This window comes from Anomaloglossus baeobatrachus, chromosome 10 (assembly GCF_048569485.1).
Source record: "Anomaloglossus baeobatrachus isolate aAnoBae1 chromosome 10, aAnoBae1.hap1, whole genome shotgun sequence".
In the NCBI taxonomy this organism is placed as follows: Eukaryota; Metazoa; Chordata; class Amphibia; order Anura; family Aromobatidae; genus Anomaloglossus; species Anomaloglossus baeobatrachus.
The window spans coordinates 36,651,600-36,673,655 of record NC_134362.1 but is presented as its reverse complement, the minus strand read 5'-3'; the positions used below and the strand labels follow the sequence as shown (position 1 = coordinate 36,673,655).

The following is a 22,056-nucleotide window of genomic DNA, read 5'->3' as shown; positions in this document are numbered from 1 at the left end:
GGCAACAGTCCAACCGTAACGGAGAGACACCGCCACCGCCAGGGCACCAGTTTCTCAGGGCCAGCGCCTGCGGGCAAAGTAGGGCTCCTCCAGCCTATATCCAAGCTGGGGAGCAGGTTACCGGTGGGAACCCATCGCAACCATCATCATCTTAGGTGCAGGAAAAGGGACCGTCACCGTCAACTACTGGGGAAAAGCAAGTGCAGCCGTCCGTGGGAACCGTGTTTCCAGCCGTGTGTTTTACCGAGAACTGTGTCATCGTCTCAGGCTGAGTGAGTACCACAGTGCCACAAGGCACAGCGCTGCCCCCGCGTCCCTGCGCCCACCAAGCCCTGCATCTCCCACCTCATCACTGGGCCCCCGGGCAACCAACCCCTAAACCCACGGAGGGGAGGACTAACATCTGGCTGCTCCATACCATCACTCCCGGGATCCCCATACAGAGCAGCGGTGGTGTCAACAAATCACCACAACCGTGGGTGGCGTCACGGACAATAAACAATCCCCACTCCTAAACACCCCTTTCACTCACGGGCGAGGAGCGCCGCTTGAGACCCCCGGGATCCGGCCCACCGCTCGAGCCACCACTGAGCAGCAGCAGCCGGACCCGAGCAGAGGGGTGAGCGCAGTGTTGACACCCTCCTCCCCGCCCGCGACAACTTGGCGTCACGAACAGGATCTTACCGCTCTGCCGTCAGGTAGAGGTGCGCCTTGTTACCGCCGGAGGTGTCCGGCCGAAAAATTTCAGAAGCCGCGATCTTTGGCGCGAAGAGTTCCCGCTCGAGCGTCTTCTCGAGTAGCAAAGGCGCGAAGGCCAAAACCCCGCCCCAATAGAGGAGGGGCCGGAAAGAAGCTAAGGGGGACGCGATGGCGGCTGGCTGCATGTGAGCGCAGCTATAAAAGCAGGGACGCCAGGACTCTGCAGTCACCCTGTTCCTGGAAGAAGTCACCATGTGGATGCCGTCCCGCGACACCGTAGCCCCCGCGCCTGGAACCGCGGCGTGGGTGGAGATCCGGACCGCGCAGCTCTACCAACGGCTGCAGGTCAGGATGCAGCTCCTCATGGAGGAGTGGGAGACCGACATGGCGGACGTTATAGCAGCCGTGCGGAGACGCGAGGAGGAAGCGGAGGGAGGGTGAGTGACCCACGCCCTGATGCCCTTGAAGGGCCGGTCATCGCGGCTGCGGGACCCGGTCCAAGCCCTCTCCCCCCCCGCTGCCTCCCTCGCCACCCGTCTCGGAGGCTGTGACCCCGCCACTAGGCCCGCTACCACCGCAACCGGTAGCAATACCCAGCATCCCCGCCCAGGCGGGCCGACCTGCAGCCGGAGCCCGTAGTCGACCGGAGGTGTTGCCATTGAAGGCCCCGAAGTCTGCACCGGAGGCATCCCCCGAGAAGTCCCCCGAGCCGGAGCTGGTGACCCGTTCCGAGCCGAAGGCCCAGACGCGGAAAGCCCCTGTGCCCATCCCCCACACCTTGGCTGAGGTGGCGCCGGGTTTGTGCTGCAAGGCAGCGCCCAAGGCCAAGACACCGCGGGACCCGCCGCCCAGATCCCTGACAGTGGGCAGCGTCCAGAATGTCCCGCGGGGCCCGACCCGTGCGCCGGAGCTCGCAGCAGCGCCATATTGGGACAGAGAGCCGGTACTGCTGGGCCCGGAGATCGGTAAGAGGGAAAAGAGGAAAGCAGAATTGGTGGCACGGGCAATCCGAGAGAAGGAGAATCTCCGCCAGGCGACGTTCCGTGTTTGGGGCCCGCTGTAGGAAGGGCAGGTGAGGCGGTTTGATGTCCGCCGGGGCTATGGGTTTATATATGAACCGGGCCTGGAGGCCGAAGTGTTTGTAGCCCGGCGGGATGTGAATGCCCACCTGCCTGAGGGGCATCCCGGCCGTAACCTGATGCCGGGTGACATCGTACAGTATACTCGACACTGTGGAGAGAGGGGGTGGTTCGCCCTAGATGCAAAACTGAGGGGCAGCCAGGAGAGCCGTGTGAGTTCTGCACCCCCTCCCTCAGATGAAGCCGAAGCCGACTACCAGGAGTAATGGCAGCGGAGCACCGTTGTCCAGTCCCCGTTGGGACCACCACTGAGTTTTTGTTTGCAAAGATGATAAGTAAAATGATGATTACCGAAAAGTTCACCTGATTTACCGTGATTGAGAAAACCGGCCGTTGCCGGCACCGTTCTCCCCGTGGGGACCGTTTAAAAAGTTGCATGGAGAACTTTCCATGGACAAGCCCGTGAACTTGCAGGGCAACCACAAACGTTAGTGGAATGTAAATAAGTTGTTTTACCGTTACCGTTTCCGCAGTGCCGCCTCCGGAGAGGCAGGTTGGAGGGAGGGCCCGCAGTAGAGCCGGCTGGGGCCCAGCCACCACAGGAACCGGTGGCTACCCTCTGGAGGGGAAGGACAGATCCCGCTCGGGTAACTTGTGCTGGACTTGGGTCAAGGGGTGCTGCCTGGGTTTTAGGGGCAGCATCAGGGCCAGGTTACTTGGGTGGGAGAGAGCGGAGACCGTAACCGTAAACCGTTTGCAACGTTTAAGGACTGAACCTCCCGATGTGGGATGATGTCATAAGTTGTGTGTGTGTTATCTATTTATATATTTTCAGAAAATAAAACCGGTGTTGGACGGGCAGCCCGCGGACGGTCTGCATTTTGCTAAGGGGGAATGTGACGCCCTGGGCAAGCCAGGGGTCACAGGTCATAACACCACCACACCCTACACCCCAGTTAGGAACATCAAGGCTAACCAAAAATCCTTGTTGCCTTCCTCCAGGGGCTGGTGTTCACACCAGGGGGTGGGCCAGGCGGTTGGCTCTGCCCACCGAGGAGTTCACAGCTCTGGAGGCGGGAAAACCAGGGAGATAAGCTAGGGAAGTGAAGGAGTAAACAGTGGAGTTAAGTAGAAGGAAGTGAAGTGGTAAAGGAGGAAAGTGGAAGTAGTGACAGTTTGTAAAGCCTGAAGTTGGTCCGGGTGTGTGCCCCGGACAGTGACAGCAAGGTCAGCAGATGGCGGTGATAGTCTGCAGGGGGACTGCTCGGAGGTTGCTGGAAGGACCGCGGACGGGTGGTGACCCGGCGGTCTGGAGCAGTATACAAGGAACAGTCAGCACCATGGCAGGGGCTTTTCGGATCCCGGCAAGGCTAGGAATCGCCATAATTTGCCAAATCCGTCAGTGAAGGGGACGACTGTCTCCCAACAACCAAGTCCCGATTGAAGGCAACAGTCCAACCGTAACGGAGAGACACCGCCACCGCCAGGGCACCAGTTTCTCAGGGCCAGCGCCTGCGGGCAAAGTAGGGCTCCTCCGGCCTATATCCAAGCCGGGGAGCGGGTTACCGGTGGGAACCCATCGCAACTGTGTCGCCCTGGGCAAGCCAGGGGACACAGGTCACACACCACCACACCCTACATCCCAGTTAGGAACACCAAAGCTAACCAAAAATCCTTGTTGCCTTCCTCCAGAGGCTGATGTTCACACCAGGGGGTGGGCCAGGCGGTTGGCTCCGCCCACCGAGGAGGACACAGCTCTGGAGGCGGGAGGAAACCAGGCAGTCCAGTGAGGGACATGAAGGAGTAAACAACAGAGGTTAGCCCAGGCAGGGCTTGAGAAAGCAACTAAGTGAGAGAGAAGGAAGTAAAGTGGTAAAGGAGGAAAGCAAGAGTGGTGACAGAGAGAAAGCCTGAAGTAGTCCAGCTGTGTGCAGGACAGGTCAGCAAGGTCAGCAACGGTGGTGACTGTCTGGAGTGGGACCGTTTGGAAGTTCCTGGAAGGACCGCGGACGGGTAGTGGCCCGGCGGTCTGGAGCAGTGTTCCGAAGGACAGTCAGCACCAGGGCAGGGGCCTCTCGGACCCCGGCAAGGCTAGGAGTCGCCAGAATTTGCCAAATCCGTCAGTGAAGGGGACGTAGATCCCCCAACAACCAAGTCCCGATTGAAGGCAACAGCTCAACCATTACAGGAGAGGCACCGCCACCGCCAAGGCACCAGTTTCTCAGGGCCAGCGCCTGCGGGTAAAGAGTAGAGCTCCCCCGGTCCAGCTTGAAGCCGGGGAGCGGGTTACCGGTGGGGACCCATCGCAAGCAACAAGTAAACAAAGATGCAAGGAAGAGGGACATCACCGTCACCTACTGGGAGAGCAAGTGCAGCCGTCCGTGGGACCGTCTTACCAGCCGTTTGGTTTACCGTAAAAACTGTGTCAACGTCTCAGGCTGAGTGAGTACCACAGTGCCGCAAGGCACAGCGCTGCCCCCGCGTCCCTGCGCCCACCAGGCCCTGCACCTCCCAAGCCATCACCGGGCCCCGGGATCACCAACCCCTACCCACGGAGGGGCAACACAACACCTGGCTGCTCCGCATCACCATCCCCGGGATCCCCATATAGAGCAGCGGTGGTGAAATCACCACAACCGTGGGTGGCGTCACGGACAATAAACTATCCCCACACCCAACAAAACCCCCTTTTCACTCACGGGCGAGGAGTGCCGCTCGAGAAACCCCCGGGATCCGGCCCACCGCTCGAGCCACCACTGAGCAGCAGCAGCCGGACCCGAGCAGTAGGGGGTGAGCGTAGTGTGCTGACACCCTCCTCCCCGCCCGCGACAACTTGGCGTCACGAACAGGATCTTACCGCTCTGCCGTCTGGTAGAGGTGCGCATTGTTACCGCCGGAGGTATCCGGCAGGAAAATTTCAGAAGCCGCCATCTTTGGCGCGAAAAGTTCCCGCTCGAGCGTCTTCTCGAGTAGTAGAGGCGCGAAGGCCAAAACCCCGCCCCGAGAAAGGAGGGGCCGGAAAGAGCTAAGGGGGACGCGATGGCGGCTGGACGCATGTAGCTGCAGATATAAAAGCAGGGACGCCAGGACTCTGCAGATATACCGTTCCTGGAAGAAGAAGCCATCATGTGGATGCCGTCCCGCGACACCGTAGCCCCCGCGCCTGGAACCGCGGCGTGGGTGGAAATCCGGACCGCGCAGCTCTACCAACGGCTGCAGGTGAAGATGCAGCTCCTCATGGAGGAGTGGGAGGCCGACATGGCGGACGTTGTAGCCACCGTGCGGAGACGCGAGGAGGAGGCGGAGAAAGGGAGGGTGAGTGACCCACGTCCCGATGCCCTTGAAGGGCCGGTCATCGCGGCTGTGGGGCCCGGTCCAAGCCCTCTCCCCCCGTCGCCTCCCTCGCCACCCGTCCCGGAGGCCGTGACCCCACCACTAGGCCTGCTACCACCGCAACCGGTAGCAGTACCCAACGTCCCCGCCCAGGCGGGCCAACCTGTAGCCGGAGCCCGTAGTAAACCGGAGGTGTTGCCGTGGAAGATTCCGAAGGTTGAACCGGAGGCATCTCTTGAGAAGTTCCCCGAGCCGGAGCCGATGACCCGCTCCGAACCGAAGGCCCAACAGCGGAAAGCCCCTATGCCCATCCCCCACACCTCGGCTGAGGTAGCGCCGGGTTGTTGCTGCAAGGCAGCGCCCAAGGCCAAGACACCGCGGGACATGCCGCCCAGATTCCTGACAGTGGGCAACGTCCAGAATGTCCCGCGGGGCCCGACCCGTGCGCCGGCGCTGGCAGCAGCGCCGTATTGGGATAGGGAGCCGGTACCGCTGGGCCTGGAGATCGCTGAGAGGGAACGGAAGAAGGCCGAGCTGGTGGCCCGAGCTATCCGAGAAAAAGAAAATCTCCGCCAGGCCACGTTCCGTGTCCGGGGACCGCTGTACGAGGGGCAGGTGAGGCGGTTTGATGTCCGCCGGGGCTACGGGTTCATCTACGAGCCGGGCCTGGAGGCCGAAGTGTTTGTAGCCCGGCGGGATGTGAATGCCCACTTGCCCGAGGAGCATCCTGGCCGCAACCTAATGCCGGGAGACCTTGTTCGGTACACCCGACACTGCGGAGAGAGGGGGTGGTTTGCCCTGGATGTGAAACTACGGGGCAGCCAGGAGAGCAGAGTGGGCTCGGCACCCCCTCCCTCGGATGAAGCTGAAGGCCTGGAGTAGGGCAGCGGAGCACCGTTGTCCAGTCCCCGTTGGGACCACCACTTTGTTTGTTTGTTTAAAAGTTGGAAAGTTTGAAAAATGATGAAAATGATACCGAGTACATTACCTGATTTGTCTTTGTGATTGAACCGGCCGGAGCCGGCACCGTTGTCCCCGTGGGGACCGTTTAAAAGTTTTGCATGGAGGACTTTCCATGGACAAGCCCGTGAACTTGCAGGGCAACCACAAACGTTAAGTGGCTTGTAAATATGTTGTTTGCCGTTACCATTTCCGCAATGCCGCCTCCGGAGAGGCAGGTTGGAGGGAGGGCCCTCAGCAGAGCAGGCTGGGGCCCAGCCACCAAAGGAACCGGTGGCTACCCTCTGGAGGGAAGGACAGATCCCGCTCGGGTACCGTGTGCTGGACTGTGGGTCAAGGGGTGCTGCCTGGGCTTTAGGGGCAGCATCAGGGCCAGGTTGCTTGGGTGGGAGAGAGCGGAAACCGTAACCGTAAACCGTTATGCAACGTTAAAGAAATGTGCCTCCCGTTAAGGGAAGAGTTATTAACAATGTACATATGTTATTATTTTACCATGTTATCTTTTGCAGAAAAATAAAACCGGTGTTGGACGGCAGCCCGCGGACGGTCTGCATTTTGCTAAGGGGGAATGTGTCGCCCTGGGCAAGCCAGGGGACACAGGTCACACACCACCACACCCTACATCCCAGTTAGGAACACCAAAGCTAACCAAAAATCCTTGTTGCCTTCCTCCAGAGGCTGATGTTCACACCAGGGGGTGGGCCAGGCGGTTGGCTCCGCCCACCGAGGAGGACACAGCTCTGGAGGCGGGAGGAAACCAGGCAGTCCAGTGAGGGACATGAAGGAGTAAACAACAGAGATTAGCCCAGGCAGGGCTTGAGAAAGCAACTAAGTGAGAGAGAAGGAAGTAAAGTGGTAAAGGAGGAAAGCAAGAGTGGTGACAGAGAGAAAGCCTGAAGTAGTCCAGCTGTGTGCAGGACAGGTCAGCAAGGTCAGCAACGGCGGTGACTGTCTGGAGTGGGACTGTTTGGAAGTTCCTGGAAGGACCGCGGACGGGTAGTGGCCCGGCGGTCTGGAGCAGTGTTCCGAAGGACAGTCAGCACCAGGGCAGGGGCCTCTTGGACCCCGGCAAGGCTAGGAGTCGCCAGAATTTGCCAAATCCGTCAGTGAAGGGGACGTAGATCCCCCAACAACCAAGTCCCGATTGAAGGCAACAGCTCAACCATTACAGGAGAGGCACCGCCACCGCCAAGGCACCAGTTTCTCAGGGCCAGCGCCTGCGGGCAAAGAGTAGAACTCCCCCGGTCCAGCTTGAAGCCGGGGAGCGGGTTACCGGTGGGGACCCATCGCAAGCAACAAGTAAACAAAGGTGCAAGGAAGAGGGACATCACCGTCACCTACTGGGAGAGCAAGTGCAGCCGTCCGTGGGACCGTCTTACCAGCCGTTTGGTTTACCGTAAAAACTGTGTCAACGTCTCAGGCTGAGTGAGTACCACAGTGCCGCAAGGCACAGCGCTGCCCCCGCGTCCCTGCGCCCACCAGGCCCTGCACCTCCCAAGCCATCACCGGGCCCTGGGATCACCAACCCCTACCCACGGAGGGGCAACACAACACCTGGCTGCTCCGCATCACCATCCCCGGGATCCCCATATAGAGCAGCGGTGGTGAAATCACCACAACCGTGGGTGGCGTCACGGACAATAAACTATCCCCACACCCAACAAAACCCCCTTTTCACTCACGGGCGAGGAGTGCTGCTCGAGAAACCCCCGGGATCCGGCCCACCGCTCGAGCCACTACTGAGCAGCAGCAGCCGGACCCGAGCAGTAGGGGGTGAGCGTAGTGTGCTGACACCCTCCTCTCCGCCCGCGACACAACCATCATCATCTTAGGTGCAGGAAAAGGGACCGTCACCGTCAACTACTGGGGAAAAGCAAGTGCAGCCGTCCGTGGGAACCGTCTTTCCAGCCGTGTGTTTTACCGAGAACTGTGTCATCGTCTCAGGCTGAGTGAGTACCACAGTGCCGCAAGGCACAGCGCTGCCCCCGCGTCCCTGCGCCCACCAAGCCCTGCATCTCCCACCTCATCACTGGGCCCCGGGACAACCAACCCCTCTACCCACGGAGGGGAGGACTAACATCTGGCTGCTCCATACCATCACTCCCGGGATCCCCATACAGAGCAGCGGTGGTGTCAACAAATCACCACAACCGTGGGTGGCGTCACGGACAATAAACAATCCCCACTCCCAAACACCCCTTTCACTCACGGGCGAGGAGCGCCGCTCGAGACCCCCGGGATCCGGCCCACCGCTCGAGCCACCACTGAGCAGCAGCAGCCGGACCCGAGCAGAGGGGTGAGCGCAGTGTTGACCCCCTCCTCCCCGCCCGCGACACATCCTCTTAACAGAACAATAAGGAGCTTGTTTTTTCTCCAAAAAAATTAAACCTGGAGCTAATGAGGTCTCTTCTTCTTTTTGCAAATGTGAAGATCCCTGTAGAAAAACAAAGGGCAACCTGATTCGTGTCTTTTCCACCATGGGTCATATAACAGCCTCTATTGAACCCTGTCTAGGCAAGATGGCTTTGTACTTCTTGATAAACACCCTGCATGGCTTCGAGATGTCTCTGATTGAAGATATCACTAGCACTATTCCTCACGGACTACAGTAAAGCGATGTAGTATAAAGGAGTATGCGACACTTGTCCCTAGCAGAGTTGGCCGCTGTTCTATATAAACAGGAACAGCAGAAAGCACAACCTGTGACTTGTCCTATTATCACCCTCGTATTGTTGTTCATTATTGGCCAATTGTGACTTATTGTAATTTGTTTTACTTTATAGAGGCCGACATAGGAAATCTTGAAATGTGATAGTTACTCTCCTGTTATGACTCATGAATGCTCCTTATAATTGTTCCAGTCATTCAACGTTTAAGATCAACCATTGTAAAAAAAAAAAATCACAAATTAAGAATAAAAGGCAACCCCGTATCGCTGTGTCACTTTTTGAAGGCATTTAGGTTGAGTGGGTAATAGTATAATATTCAGACTGGAACAGCATGCATCTGTGAAGTTTATACAAAAGGCAATGTGATTCCCGGCTTTGGAGGAAAGCAGTGCAAGAAAGAATGATAAGTTTACTTAAGAAAGGAAAACCACATATGCAGTATTGAATGGTCAAATTCCTATTTATGCACCTTTGTAGCTGTAAAGGCTCATTTAAAGGGATTTTCCAGGCTTTAATAGTGATAATTAGAGTTGGTGTGCATCGATCCGCAGGACTTGGTCAAGCAGCCACATTAGTAATCTGTGGTCACTGTACGGGAGCCCTAAGACGCCCTAAGGTGGGAGCCCTATGAACGCCCTTGTGATGACTGTCACAAGGTGTTGCTAGATACTCTTTGTATGCAGTAAATAGAGAGGTAGTCAGACAGGCCAAGATCATAAACCAGGAGTGCACGACAGTACACTGGGGGCAGGTGCAGAAAGAGATGAGGTCAAGATGCAAGCCAAAGGTCAGGGTTCCAGGAGAGTACATATAAAATACAGGGAGCAGGCAGTGACGTGGTCAGGAGGAAGTCCGAGGTCAGAAGCCGGGAAGTCACAACAGAAACAAGGGAAAACAGGCAGAGACGGGTAAGCACTAGCAGCAGTCCGGAGTCGAGAGACCAAGATCTGAACACTGAGCACCATGGGAGCCAACAGCACAACTGTAAACAGGAAGTACAACTGGCGGCGTCCTGAGCTAACATGCTCCCTAAGGAAGCAGAGCAATTACCGGGAACGAGAAGCATCTGTGAGAGCACCTCCCAGGACCAGCATGAAGCCCAGTGCTTGTGAAACAACTAGCAGAGCATTCATTCTGCAAAACGCTCTGCACCATAGGCAACATATACCAACTCTGCAAGAGAGCATAGCAGAACGCTACAGAATTTTCTGCACATCAGAATCGTGATAACACTAAAGGCCCTGTCACACACAGAGATAAATCTTCGGCAGATCTGTGGTTGCAGTGAAATTGTGGACAATCAGTGCCAGGTTTGTGGCTGTGTACAAATGGAACAATATGTCCATGATTTCACTGCAACCACAGATCTGCCAAAGATTTATCTCTGTGTGTGACAGGGCCTTAAGACAGGAGCCCTAAGCCCTCCTACCTCCTGGTATCTGTGGCTCTTTTTTTGATTACCTGTCCTAGCACATCATCTTTGTGACATGACACACATGTGACGCCAGGCCGTCTAATCAAATGAAGAGACTTGGGTATTGTCAGGTAGGATGTAGTTCTCAGTGCTATCGTCCAGCGACCACAAACCACTCTTGTAGCCAATGGTCTGAGTCTTCTAAAAAGAATTGCATCAACTCTAGCAAAAACCCATCCGTATAATAGTACATCATTATCAGATCAGTGGTGAGGTCTTACTTCTGACATACCCAACTATCTGCTGCCAGGAAGATGGAGCAATTCATTGGGTTGTGGTCATGGGTCATCCATTTGAATGTGAAAAAGCTGGAGGACCATATATAGTCCCTACAGGATGTATTCATCTTTGCAGTTCTTTCAAATTAGCCGAACCTCAGGGGTGTCACATCTCCACCAAATTGATATCACATCCCAATGATAGGTCAATATGAAAATGCCTATAAGGTAACATCTAGAGACAAACAATTTGAGTCATGCTGCCCTGGTGTAGTGTCCAGTCCTCCTTGATAGGCAATCTTCTCATCTGCGTATGACATCCTTACCTCGGCATCTTGGGTACCTCTGTCACTTATTAGCATCCATTATTACGATGTTGCATGAGGTCTAGTCACTTGGAAAGCAATAGGATGCCAGGGTGAGGGTCCTAAATGCAGAAGAGAAGACCGACTGCCATAGAGGACTGGACTGGATGCTGATCCAGGACTGTATGTGTAGAATTACTCATCTCTACATACATCTTTAAGAAGGCATTATCCAACCTTATCAAGTGATGTGGATACCTTTTGTCTTAAGGGGTGCTTCACACACAGCGAGATCGCTGCCGAGATCGCTGCTGAGTCACGCTTTTTGTGACGCAGCAGTGACCTCATTAGCGATGTCGCTGTGTGTGACACTGAGCAGCGATCTGGCCCCTGCTGCGAGATCGCTGCTCGTTACACACAGCCCTGGTTCGTTTTCTTCAAAGGCGCTCTCCCACTGTGACACACAGATCGCTTTGTGTGACAGCGAGAGAGCGCCGGCATCTGGCAGCTGCGGTAAGCTGTAACCAAGATAAACATCGGGTAACCAAGGTGGTTACCCGATATTTACCTTAGTTACCAGCCTCCGCAGCTCTCACGCTGCCTGTGCTGCCGGCTCCGGCTCTCTGCACATGTAGCTGCTGTACACATCGGGTTAATTAACCCGATGTGTACTGTAGCTAGGAGAGCAAGGAGCCAGCGCTAAGCTAAGCGGTGTGCGCTGGTAACTAATGTAAACATCGGGTAACCATACCCGATGTTTACCTTAGTTACCAGTGTCCGCAGCTTCCAGACGCCGGCTCCGTGCAAGCGCAGCGTTGCTTGCACGTCGCTGCTGGCTGGGGGCTGGTCACTGGTCGCTGGTGAGATCTGCCTGTTTGACAGCTCACCAGCGACCATGTAGCGATGCAGCAGCGATCCTGACCAGGTCAGATCGCTGGTGGGATCGCTGCTGCATCGCTAAAGTGTGAAGGCACCCTAAGGCCCATTCACACACAACGACTTACCAGCAATCCCAACAACGATTCCACCTGATAAGGATTGCTGGTAAGTCGCTGGGAGGTCGCTGGTGTGATGTCACACAGTCAGACCTTACCAACGACTCAGTAACGATACAGGTCGCAGTAGCGACCTGTATAACAATCTCAGCAGTCACTGAAACTGTGACTCATCAATGATCTCGTTAGTGATCTCGTTGTGTGTGACGGGGCCTTTAGTGTACACATACAAATTCAGTGCCTTAGACCACGAGTTTACTAATCAGAGGTCTCCAACCTTTTGTACTTTTTGAACTGCAATCAACTTGAAGAAAACCAAAAATGAAATTGCTAATATTTACAGATCAATACTTTAGAGTAAGATGTAAGACTGGTATTTTGCCATCCAAATTGGCCCTGTATAACAGCCAAAAATGGATATTGTAGTACGAATAGCACATATGGTCCTCCTTTGGTGGCCTACACTGGAGCTCATGGCTTACCCATCACCATTGAACCACTGGCTTTGGATCACCTGAATCCTACCGAGCATTTATCAGTTCAAAATCTCTTTTAGCATTTTCTGTTTTATAGTTTATGTATCTCCTGGTCTTTTATTTTGCTCCCAGTTACCACTTTATTGTAATCATCCCCATCTTTAAGGTTATGTGCATTATCCGTACATAAGTTTCTTGTTATTACCTCTCAATAGGTGAATTTTGTAGACTTGTGAAGTCATTAATGAATATATTACACATTGTATTCTTTTCCCAGCACATTGATAATTAATGATTCCTCGTTAATGGACGTACCCTCATCTTCTCTCCTCTTCTCTTTTAGCTGGTACCACATATATATTTGGAAAAGGGGGAGCACTGATAACATACACCTGGCCTCCAAATGATCGGCCAAGTACAAGAGCTGATCGACTTGCAGTTGGCTTCACCACGCAGCAGAAGGACGCAGTGTTACTTCGAGTGGACAGTGCTTCTGGTTTGGGAGACTATTTACAACTTCACATAGTAAGAAAATACTTCTCTTTTTTTTATACTGTTATTGATTTTACTATATATTGACTGTTAACACTCATTGTATTGAATGTTTTAAATGCACACTGTTGTGTAAACAAATTTTGCCGAAATGAAGAGTACAAGCATATATAAAAAACTTTTTGCCATATATCTTATCCATGAACTTTTTGCTTTTCTCCATTTATGAGCCACTATTCTTCCTTGCTACCTCCAGAACTCATCAACCACTTTGACCAAGACAGTTTAAAGCTGTTTTTTTTTTACAGTAAGACAGACTATCATGTAATCCGATCCTCTGCGGATCAATCCACTCAATCATAAACAATAATTGGTATGTTTTCTATCTGTGAAAAGCCCAGAGATTGGTTTCATCCTCGAAACATGTAAGATTGTTTTATTTTGAAGAAGAGGCTAGATCGCCTCGAAACGCGTAAGATGGTTTTTATCCTGAAGAAGAAGCCAGATCACCTAGTAATGCGTAAGATGTTTCTACCTTGAAGAAGAGGCCAGAGTGCCTCAAAAAATGTAAGATGGTTTTATTCTGAAGAAGAGGCCAGATCACCTAGTAATGCATAAGATGTTTTTACCCTGAAGAAGAGGCCAGAGTGCCTCGAAAAATGTAAGATGGTTTTATTCTGAAGAAGAGGCCAGATTGCCTCGAAACACGTAAGATGGTTTTATCGTGAAGAAGAGGCCAGGTTGCCTTGAAATGCATAAAACAGTTTTATCCTGAAGAAGAGGCCAGATCGCTTTAAAACATGTAAGAACCTTTTATCGTGAAGAAGAGGCCAGATTGCCTCGAAACACATAAGATGGTTTTACACTGAAGAAGAGGCCAGATTGCCTCGAAATGCATAAGATGGTTTTATCCTGAAGAAGAGGCTAGATCACCTTGAAACACGTAAGATGGTTTTATCCTGAAGAGGCCAGATCGCCCCAAAACACAGAAGATGGTTTTATCCCAAAGAAGAGGCCAGATCACCTTGAAACGTGTACAATGGTTTTATTCTGAAGAAGAGGCCAGATTGCCTTAAAACGCATGAGATGGTGTTATCCTGAAGAAGAGGCCAGATCACCTCGAAATGCGTAAAATGTTTTTTTTCTGAAGAAGAGACCAGATCGCCTAGAAATGTATAAGATGGTTTTATCCTGAAGAAAAGGTCAAATCACCTCAAAATGCATAAGATGGTTTTATTTTGAAGAAGAGGCCAGATTGCCTCAAAACGCGTAAGATTAATAAACCTGTTAAATTTAATCTGACTCATCATTTGGTTACACGGGCAGCGCAGAGGAACCTCTTCTACTTTATTCTATCCATGAAAAACATGGCTAGAACATGTACGTAGGAAACGGACTGAGGAGCACTTAAATAAGTTATTTCGAAGGTTTCCACTTATTTGCATTTTCGTCTCCTTTATTTTTTACCGCATTTTATTCAACGCATATTTTCCAACACAGTTTCTTTTAACAAAAATGCAATCACAGTCACAGCAAAATTGCTTCTGCTTGTACTATTTGGTAGTATCTACGAGTAGACGCCTGGCAATGTCCAAGCAGAACTTGACGCCTGCCAAGCAGTAATAGAGAGATTACGGTTATGATCATCACAAATGAGTCTGTAGACGGGGCGTTGGTAAAAGTACCTACATTACGGAAGTTCAAAAGGCCCATTGTACAGCAATTTATCATGCAGTTTAGTGGATCTATATGTGGAGGTTTATCTCTATTCCAGAATCAAGCATTTGTGCCCTAAATCGTGGGAGAGATCGAGCCTTGTGCATAGTTCAAGTACAGAATTTAATCACTCTCATTACTTCACCCCTTAATGAATCACCCCCTAAGTGTTTATGTAAATTTTGCAATAATTGCCTGATTAACTCGGAATACAGTGATATGTAATAAGCAGTTGGGATATGGGAATGAATCATGGTACAAATGAATTTTAACTATGTATTTTATGATTTTCATAATAAATGAAAACGAACGTGAATTTTCCCATCAAGGTACCAAATTAGCTTTCAGTATTATCCATGAAAAATTATTTTAATAATTTGTATATTTTCTGGCAGCCGGAGAGCAACCTGCTGTGCTTAAAAATACAGAAAATAGGTACGGTTTTGCCTTTAAGCAAGCAACGGAGAGTGTGTGCCAAGATGTCAGTATCTGTGAGGATGTAAAAGTTTACATTGCCTTTGGCGGAAGAACACCAGCCCGCGTTAAATTTGTTAAGTTCATGGATGTACCTTGTGTTTCAGATTTACCTAACTCAAATTTTTAATTTTACCGATTAATATGATAAATAAGAATAGATATAGCTCATGAGTTCTAGGATTGGTAATTTACTTGGACGATGAGAAATTATATTTTGTATGGTGTCTCGGTAACTCAGAGCCCAAAACTTTAGGATAGTGTCAACTAGAGATGAGTGGACCCGTTGAAGTTTGGGTTCAGCCGGACTTTAGATGAAGTTCAGTTTATAAATATCCAGAGAGAAAAAGAAAGAATGGCAACACTCACCAGAGCTTCGGTTGCAGTTATTTTATTTCCAACTGAAGGACAGGTATATGTAGAAGGGAGAGGTGAGGAGAGGCTATGTGCCAGGATGAACGCGAGCCGTTTCACACAACTTTGTGCTTCAACAGGTCTTGACAAGACCTCACCTCCCCCTCCACATGTACCTGTCCTTCACTTGGAAATAAAATAACCGCAACTGAAGCTCTGGTGAGTGCTGCCATTCTTTTTTCTCTCTGGATATTTACATATGGACTGTTTTTCTGGATGTGCACCCATTTGCTAAGCGTCTTTTTGATCTATGAAGCGATCGATCAGAGGGATCAGCCGTGCCCGGTTTCCCTTCTTTGCTCCTCAGTATAGTTCAGTTTGAGACCCAAACTTGACCTGAACCCTAATGGAAGTCAATGATTCGACTGTTCGGCTCTTCACCCACATATAGCCAGCCATTAACAGATCACTTCTGGGATAAGGAGGGTGGGTTTTTTTGTTTTGGTTTTTTTAAGACACACTAAATCCAATAATGTTGTTTTTACCGCCAATGAGAGCCATTCAGACATTGGAAGTGGCTTGCACTGGGCCAAGTATCAAGCATACTGTAATGTTGCATCCCTGTCTCTGCCGGCCTACAGGGACGCTCTCTGATTCACCGCCATGGCCAGCTCCCTCGCTACCCTGCATCCCTGCTTGCTCCTCCACTTGGGTTTATTTTCCTTCCCCCTATCGGAGTCTGTGCGCGTGTCACAGGATCTCTGTCAGCGCTCCTAGGGAGTGCGCACAAGCCACTGCTCCTCTTTTAAAAAGCCAGTGCGCCACTCCCAGAAAGTGCCTCTCAGCAAATCGCTGAGAGATACTGGGTATTTAAGACCATCTCCCACTAGGGGAGTTGCCTGTTCAACACACTTTAGCTAGTCAGTGTCCAGCACTCAGGCTAGCTAGTCATCAGGTCCCCTTGTGTTTCCCATCCATTCAGTCCTGTTGGTTCCCTGCCTATTGGTCCTGTCCTGTCGGTGCCAGTGTCCCTGTCTGTGCATCTCGACTGTGCCTCCAGCCTCATCTACCCTGGTGGCCCATGCCACACCAGAGACTGTGCATGTCCTCCCCAGCCGTACCTCTAGCCTCAGTTATCCCGGTGGTCCCCACCACACCAAAGACTGTGCCTCCACAGCCTGGCTAAGCCTCCAGCCTCAGTTATCCCGGTGGCCCCCGCCACACCCGAGACTGTGCCTGTCCAGCCCAGCCATGCCTTCTACCTAGAGACACCCTGATGTTCCCTGTTTGCACTTGAGACTCTGCTCCATCTGCTCTTGTGTCTGCCCCTATCCTGGGGTTCAGCTGCTACAGTCCCAGTCCTCTACCCCATGTTAAAGTACACACAGGGTCTCCCTGTGGTCCAGTGGGTCCATTTCAGCTCGCCGCGGTTTCCTCACCCGGCGTCAAGCGTGACACATACCCAAGCACACCAGTGTTTGATTTAGTGGTTAGCATACGTAAAGCACCTGAACTCTGAACTCAAACACAATTTTTGTAAAGTCAGTGTTTGATACGAACACCAAACTTTACTATTCGGGTTCGCTCATCTCTAGTGCCAACCAAAAGCTGCATAAAGGGAACCTATCACCAGATTTGGTGACTATAAGCTGCGGCAACCACCAGTGGGCTGTTATATACAGCATTCTAACATACTGTATATAAGAGCTTAGGCCGCTGTGTAGAGCGTAAAAATCACTTTATAATACTCATCCACACTCACTGGCATTGAGGTCCTGCGTAGGCGCACTTTGATCTGCCCTGAGCAGGGCAGATCAAAGTATTGTAGTGCGCCTGCGTAGGACCTCAATGCCGGCGAGGTTGTATGACGTAGAACGCGTCATGCACCCAGGCTTCAGAAGAAGGAGGACATATGTTCTTCACAGCTGAAAGGGCTGTTATATACAGCATGTTAGAATGCTGTATATAAGAGCCCACTGGTGGATACTGAAGCTCATAGTGGCCAAATCTGGTTACAGGTTCCCTTTAATCCAATGTCCAAACACAAGCATTTCGCACTGCTTGGATAGCAGGTTTTACAGGCTGCTCTGCAAACAAAAACCTTGCCACAATCTGACCTGTACGTGTTGTAATATCGTAAAAATAAAAAAAAACATTTAGAACCCCCCAAATATCCTTTTTTTCCAAACCTCTTACTCTATAATATTCTTTTTGTGAAGCATTTGGTTCGTGACTTTAAGAAGGACACAGTCATCACAGATAAAAATAGCGACAACATTATTGTGTTACTTATCATTGTTGAGTCAGAAGAAATTTCCAAACAAGTGGTAAAATAAGTTTTTGAATTTTCTGTGAATATAAGAACCATGGTTACTAAATGATGGAAAGTTACTCAAAAAAAAAATCCCAGAAATGACTGACTAGTCAAAAGTACCCTTATCCATAAAGCCATATATATTCCAGAAGAGCATCCAAAGGACTGCGGACTCTGTAACCTCCGCTATTGTCAGTTTAATTCGTAATTTCATAATAAAGAAGTCTCCGCAAAATAGAAATGACGGGGAGAAAGCAAGAAAAGAAACAAAGCCATCCAAAAGTAATACAATTATTATTATTATTATTATTATTATTATTATTAATAATAATTATTTCTAGAGCACCATTGATTCCATGGTGCTGTACATGAGAAGTGGGTTACATACAGAATACATATACAAGTTACAGTAGACAGACTAGTACAGAGGGAAGAGGGCCCGGTCCTTCCGGGCTTACATTCTATAGGATTTTGGGAAGGAGACAGTAGGTGGGGTGTAGATTGGGCGGCAGCTCCGCACGGTGGTCGGGCGGCAGCTCTGCACGGTGGTCGGGCGGCAGCTCCGCACGGTGGTCGGGCGGCAGCTCCGCACGGTGGTCGGGCGGCAGCTCCGCATGGTGGTCGGGCGGCAGCTCCGCACGGTGGTCGGGCGGCAGCTCCACACGGTGGTCGGGCGGCAGCACGGTGGTCAATTCTGCAAAAATGAATAGGTTAAACCTCCCCAATGTTTTGTAGAAGCTAGATTTAAAACTATAGGATTATTTTAGGAAAAAAATTAATTTGGCACATTTAATTATAAAATTCGAGGGGGGCGGCCAGTTACTTTTAGGATAACTGCAAGTAATGGTTTTACTCCTTTAAAGAGTTTTTTCCAAAATTCTAAGTGATGGTACCATTGGGGATTTGATTTCAGGGATCCCAAAAATCAGAATAAAAGACAATCCGCTGAATGGATAAATCGATCATTATGCAATGTTTAACCTCTTCCCAACCAGATGATGTTCCATTATGGCGTTTCTTGTGATTTTTTTTCCTCCCCTTTCAAGAAGCTTAACTTTTTTATTTCTCTGTACACCAAGCTGTAAGTGGGCTTATTTTTTGCAGGACGAGTTGTTATTTGAACTGTACCAGTCATTTTACCATACAATACATTGAAAAACAAGAAGAAAATTCCAAGTGGACAAAAAAAAAAGCCATCATTCCACAATTGGTTTTTGGGTATTATTTGTATGGCATTCATAAATGACCAAAAAAATTACCTAAAGCTACCTAATGATCAAATATATTATTTTTGTACTATTTATGTTAGATCTTTGAAGTTGGGGAGTATTTTGAATAAATATATATATATATATATATATATTAAACACAAGGCGCAAGAGTCTTTAAATTTACCAAAGTATAGAAATACCCCATAGACACCGTGATACAAATGTATAAAACATTTTATTTTATAGTGCACAGGGTATTACAATACATATAATTTAACAATCATGAAAAACCAGATTGAGTAGGTGAAGGAAGAGGGGAGACCCCCACGTGACCCAGGAATTATATCAAAGTTGTGTCGGACCTGCTGAACCAGATGATTACAACACTTAATGTGGCAACCTGATAACCATAAGGATAATCCTATGTAGGGACAAAACCATCCACTGGGCAGCTAGTACCAGAACCCATGGCCTGGGCCTATGGCCTTAAATCAGGTCATAACTCAAAGGGCCTATATATAAAGCTGCACAATGGACGGAAAAACCCACTAAGGCACTGTTGTCACTCAATACCAATTTTCCCAGAAAAAAAGGGGTAAAAAGTGCCCAAGCAGTATCATGTAAGTCAATCATTAATAAGGCATACAGGCTTACCACAAACAGTTAAAGCGTCCGAGAATCCTGGAGGGCACGTGGGGACCGACGTCCCAACACGTGTTTCGTCACAATGCTTCGTCGGGGGACGATGAACAATCATGAAAAACCAGATTGAGTAGGTGAAGGAAGAGGGGAGACCCCCACGTGACCCAGGAATTATATCAAAGTTGTGTCGGACCTGCTGAACCAGATGATTACAACACTTAATGTGGCAACCTGATAACCATAAGGATAATCCTATGTAGGGACAAAACCATCCACTGGGCAGCTAGTACCAGAACCCATGGCCTGGGCCTATGGCCTTAAATCAGGTCATAACTCAAAGGGCCTATATATAAAGCTGCACAATGGACGGAAAAACCCACTAAGGCACTGTTGTCACTCAATACCAATTTTCCCAGAAAAAAAGGGGTAAAAAGTGCCCAAGCAGTATCATGTAAGTCAATCATTAATAAGGCATACAGGCTTACCACAAACAGTTAAAGCGTCCGAGAATCCTGGAGGGCACGTGGGGACCGACGTCCCAACACGTGTTTCGTCACAATGCTTCGTCGGGGGACGATATATATATATATGAGAAAAAGTTCCAGCCACACACTGTGAAAGAACAAAATAAATTCTACCTTATAACATAAATGGAGGTATTTAGAATATTATAATGGCCATTGCAATACCAGCCCAGCGCCCCTTCACGGCAACCGCCTTTGCTGGGTCCCACAATACACTGCATCTTTTCTGGGTTTTAAAAAAATACTACAATATCAGCTGGTGAACAAAAAGGAGGCTAATGAAGCAGCCAGGAGCTGGGGTGCAAATCCAGCAAACAGAGCACCACTCCCTGTTATATGCATTATACAATAGAAAAAAACAGAATGAAACAGGGGTTCCCTGAAACCCAGAGAAGATGCAGTGTAGTGTAGGACCCAGCAAAGGAGGTTGCCGTGAAGGGGCGCTGGGCTGGTATTACAATGGCCATTATAATATTCTAAGTACCTCCATTTATGTTATAAGGTAGAATTTATTTTGGTTTTTCACAGTGTGCGGCTGGAATTTTTTCTCATATTTACACACCATCCAGATACGCACCTGTTCACATTGTAAAGGTGCTACCAGTATGGTTTGAATTCAGGTTAGTACCAGCGTAGGAAAACAGCAAGGGAACCCCTGTTTGATTCTGTTATTTTCTATTATATATATATATATATATATATATATATATATATACTGTATATATATATATATATATATATATATATATATATATAAAATGTTTTAATTTTTTTATCTTTTAAGACTTTTTACTCTTTACTTTGTTAATCCCTTTACGGGGTTTTAATCTGTGCCCATCACTCGCCCCCCTCAATGCAATTACAGGGGGCTGATGGGTTGCCATTATGGCTGGGGGTCTGCTCAAGAGCGACGTGCCTGCCATGATGGTGCCTTTTTGAAGATGAAGACCAGCCTATGGCTTGTGTTGAAATGATGCAAGTTCATTTTTTGCATTTTCATCAAAGAACGAGACCCAACATATGACGTACATGTACATCCCATGTCGTTAAGAGGGTTACATTTTTTTTCCTTGACAACTAATTTTCGAGCCACTACCTGTATGTTTCAGTTGACTTTACTGGTGAGTTTAGAGGACATTACTGTGTGAGGAAGGTGCAAGAAATGCCTTTTCACTTTCGATCAAGGGATTGGTGAGAGTTCTAAATATTGGTCCCTTATGATCATGTTTATTAAGACATATGCCATAACATTATATGAAGGGAATACCCCTTTATATAAAAGCAATTTATTAAAGGGAACCTGTCACCAGATTTGGTGACTATAAGCTGCAGCCACCACCAGTGAGCTCTTATATACAGCATTCTAACATGCTGTATATAAGAGCCCAGGCCGCTGTGTAGAACGTAAAAAAACATTTTATAATACTCACCTAAATGGTCAGTTCAGTTCAGACAGGTCGGATGTGTGTCTCCGTTCTCCGGGTGCGGCGCCTCCTCTTTCAGCCATCTTTGTCCTTCTTCTTCTGAAGCATGGATGCATGACGCTTACTATGTCATCCACACAGGCCGGCATTGAGGTCCTGCGCAGGTACACTTTGATCTGCCCTGAGCAGGGCAGATCAAAGTATTGTAGTGCGCCTACGCAGGACCTCAATGCCGGCACATGTGCATGACGTAGGACCAGTCATGCACCCAGGCTTCAGAAGAAAGAGGACAAAGATGGCCGAAAGAGGAGGCGCCGCAGCCGGAGAACGAAGACACTCATTTGACCATTCTGCACTGAACCGACCTTTTAGGTAAGTATTATAAATTGAAACTTACGTTCTACACTGCGATCTGAGCTCTTATATACAGCATGTTAGAATGCTGTATATAAAGAACCCACTTGTGGTGGCTGCAGCTTATAGTCACCAAATCTGGTGACAGGTTCCCTTTAATCTCCTTGTCTAAAAATAGATTTAGTTTCCAAAATATCAACCATTTACTCTGACATTGTGTTGGACATACCAACCTTCAAACCATTAGAAAAATGTGGAGTCTCTTTCTTCAAGAGAAACGCTGATCTTCATTGAACGTTTACACTAGTTGTCAAGGGAACTCGAGGGAAGACATAAGTCTAGT

At 49.6% G+C, this 22,056-nt stretch overlaps 1 protein-coding gene across 19 annotated transcripts in view; it reads left to right on the top strand.

Annotated features, from left to right (window-relative positions):
- NRXN2 (neurexin 2) overlaps positions 1-22,056 on the top strand; it is a 955,311-nt gene that overhangs the window by 735,330 nt on the left and 197,925 nt on the right. For all 19 annotated transcript variants that reach the window (XM_075326071.1, XM_075326065.1, XM_075326063.1 and 16 more), the window contains one exon: positions 12,552-12,733. In XM_075326071.1, coding sequence (XP_075182186.1) covers positions 12,552-12,733 — 182 coding nt within the window. The remainder of the gene's footprint in view (positions 1-12,551; positions 12,734-22,056) is intronic.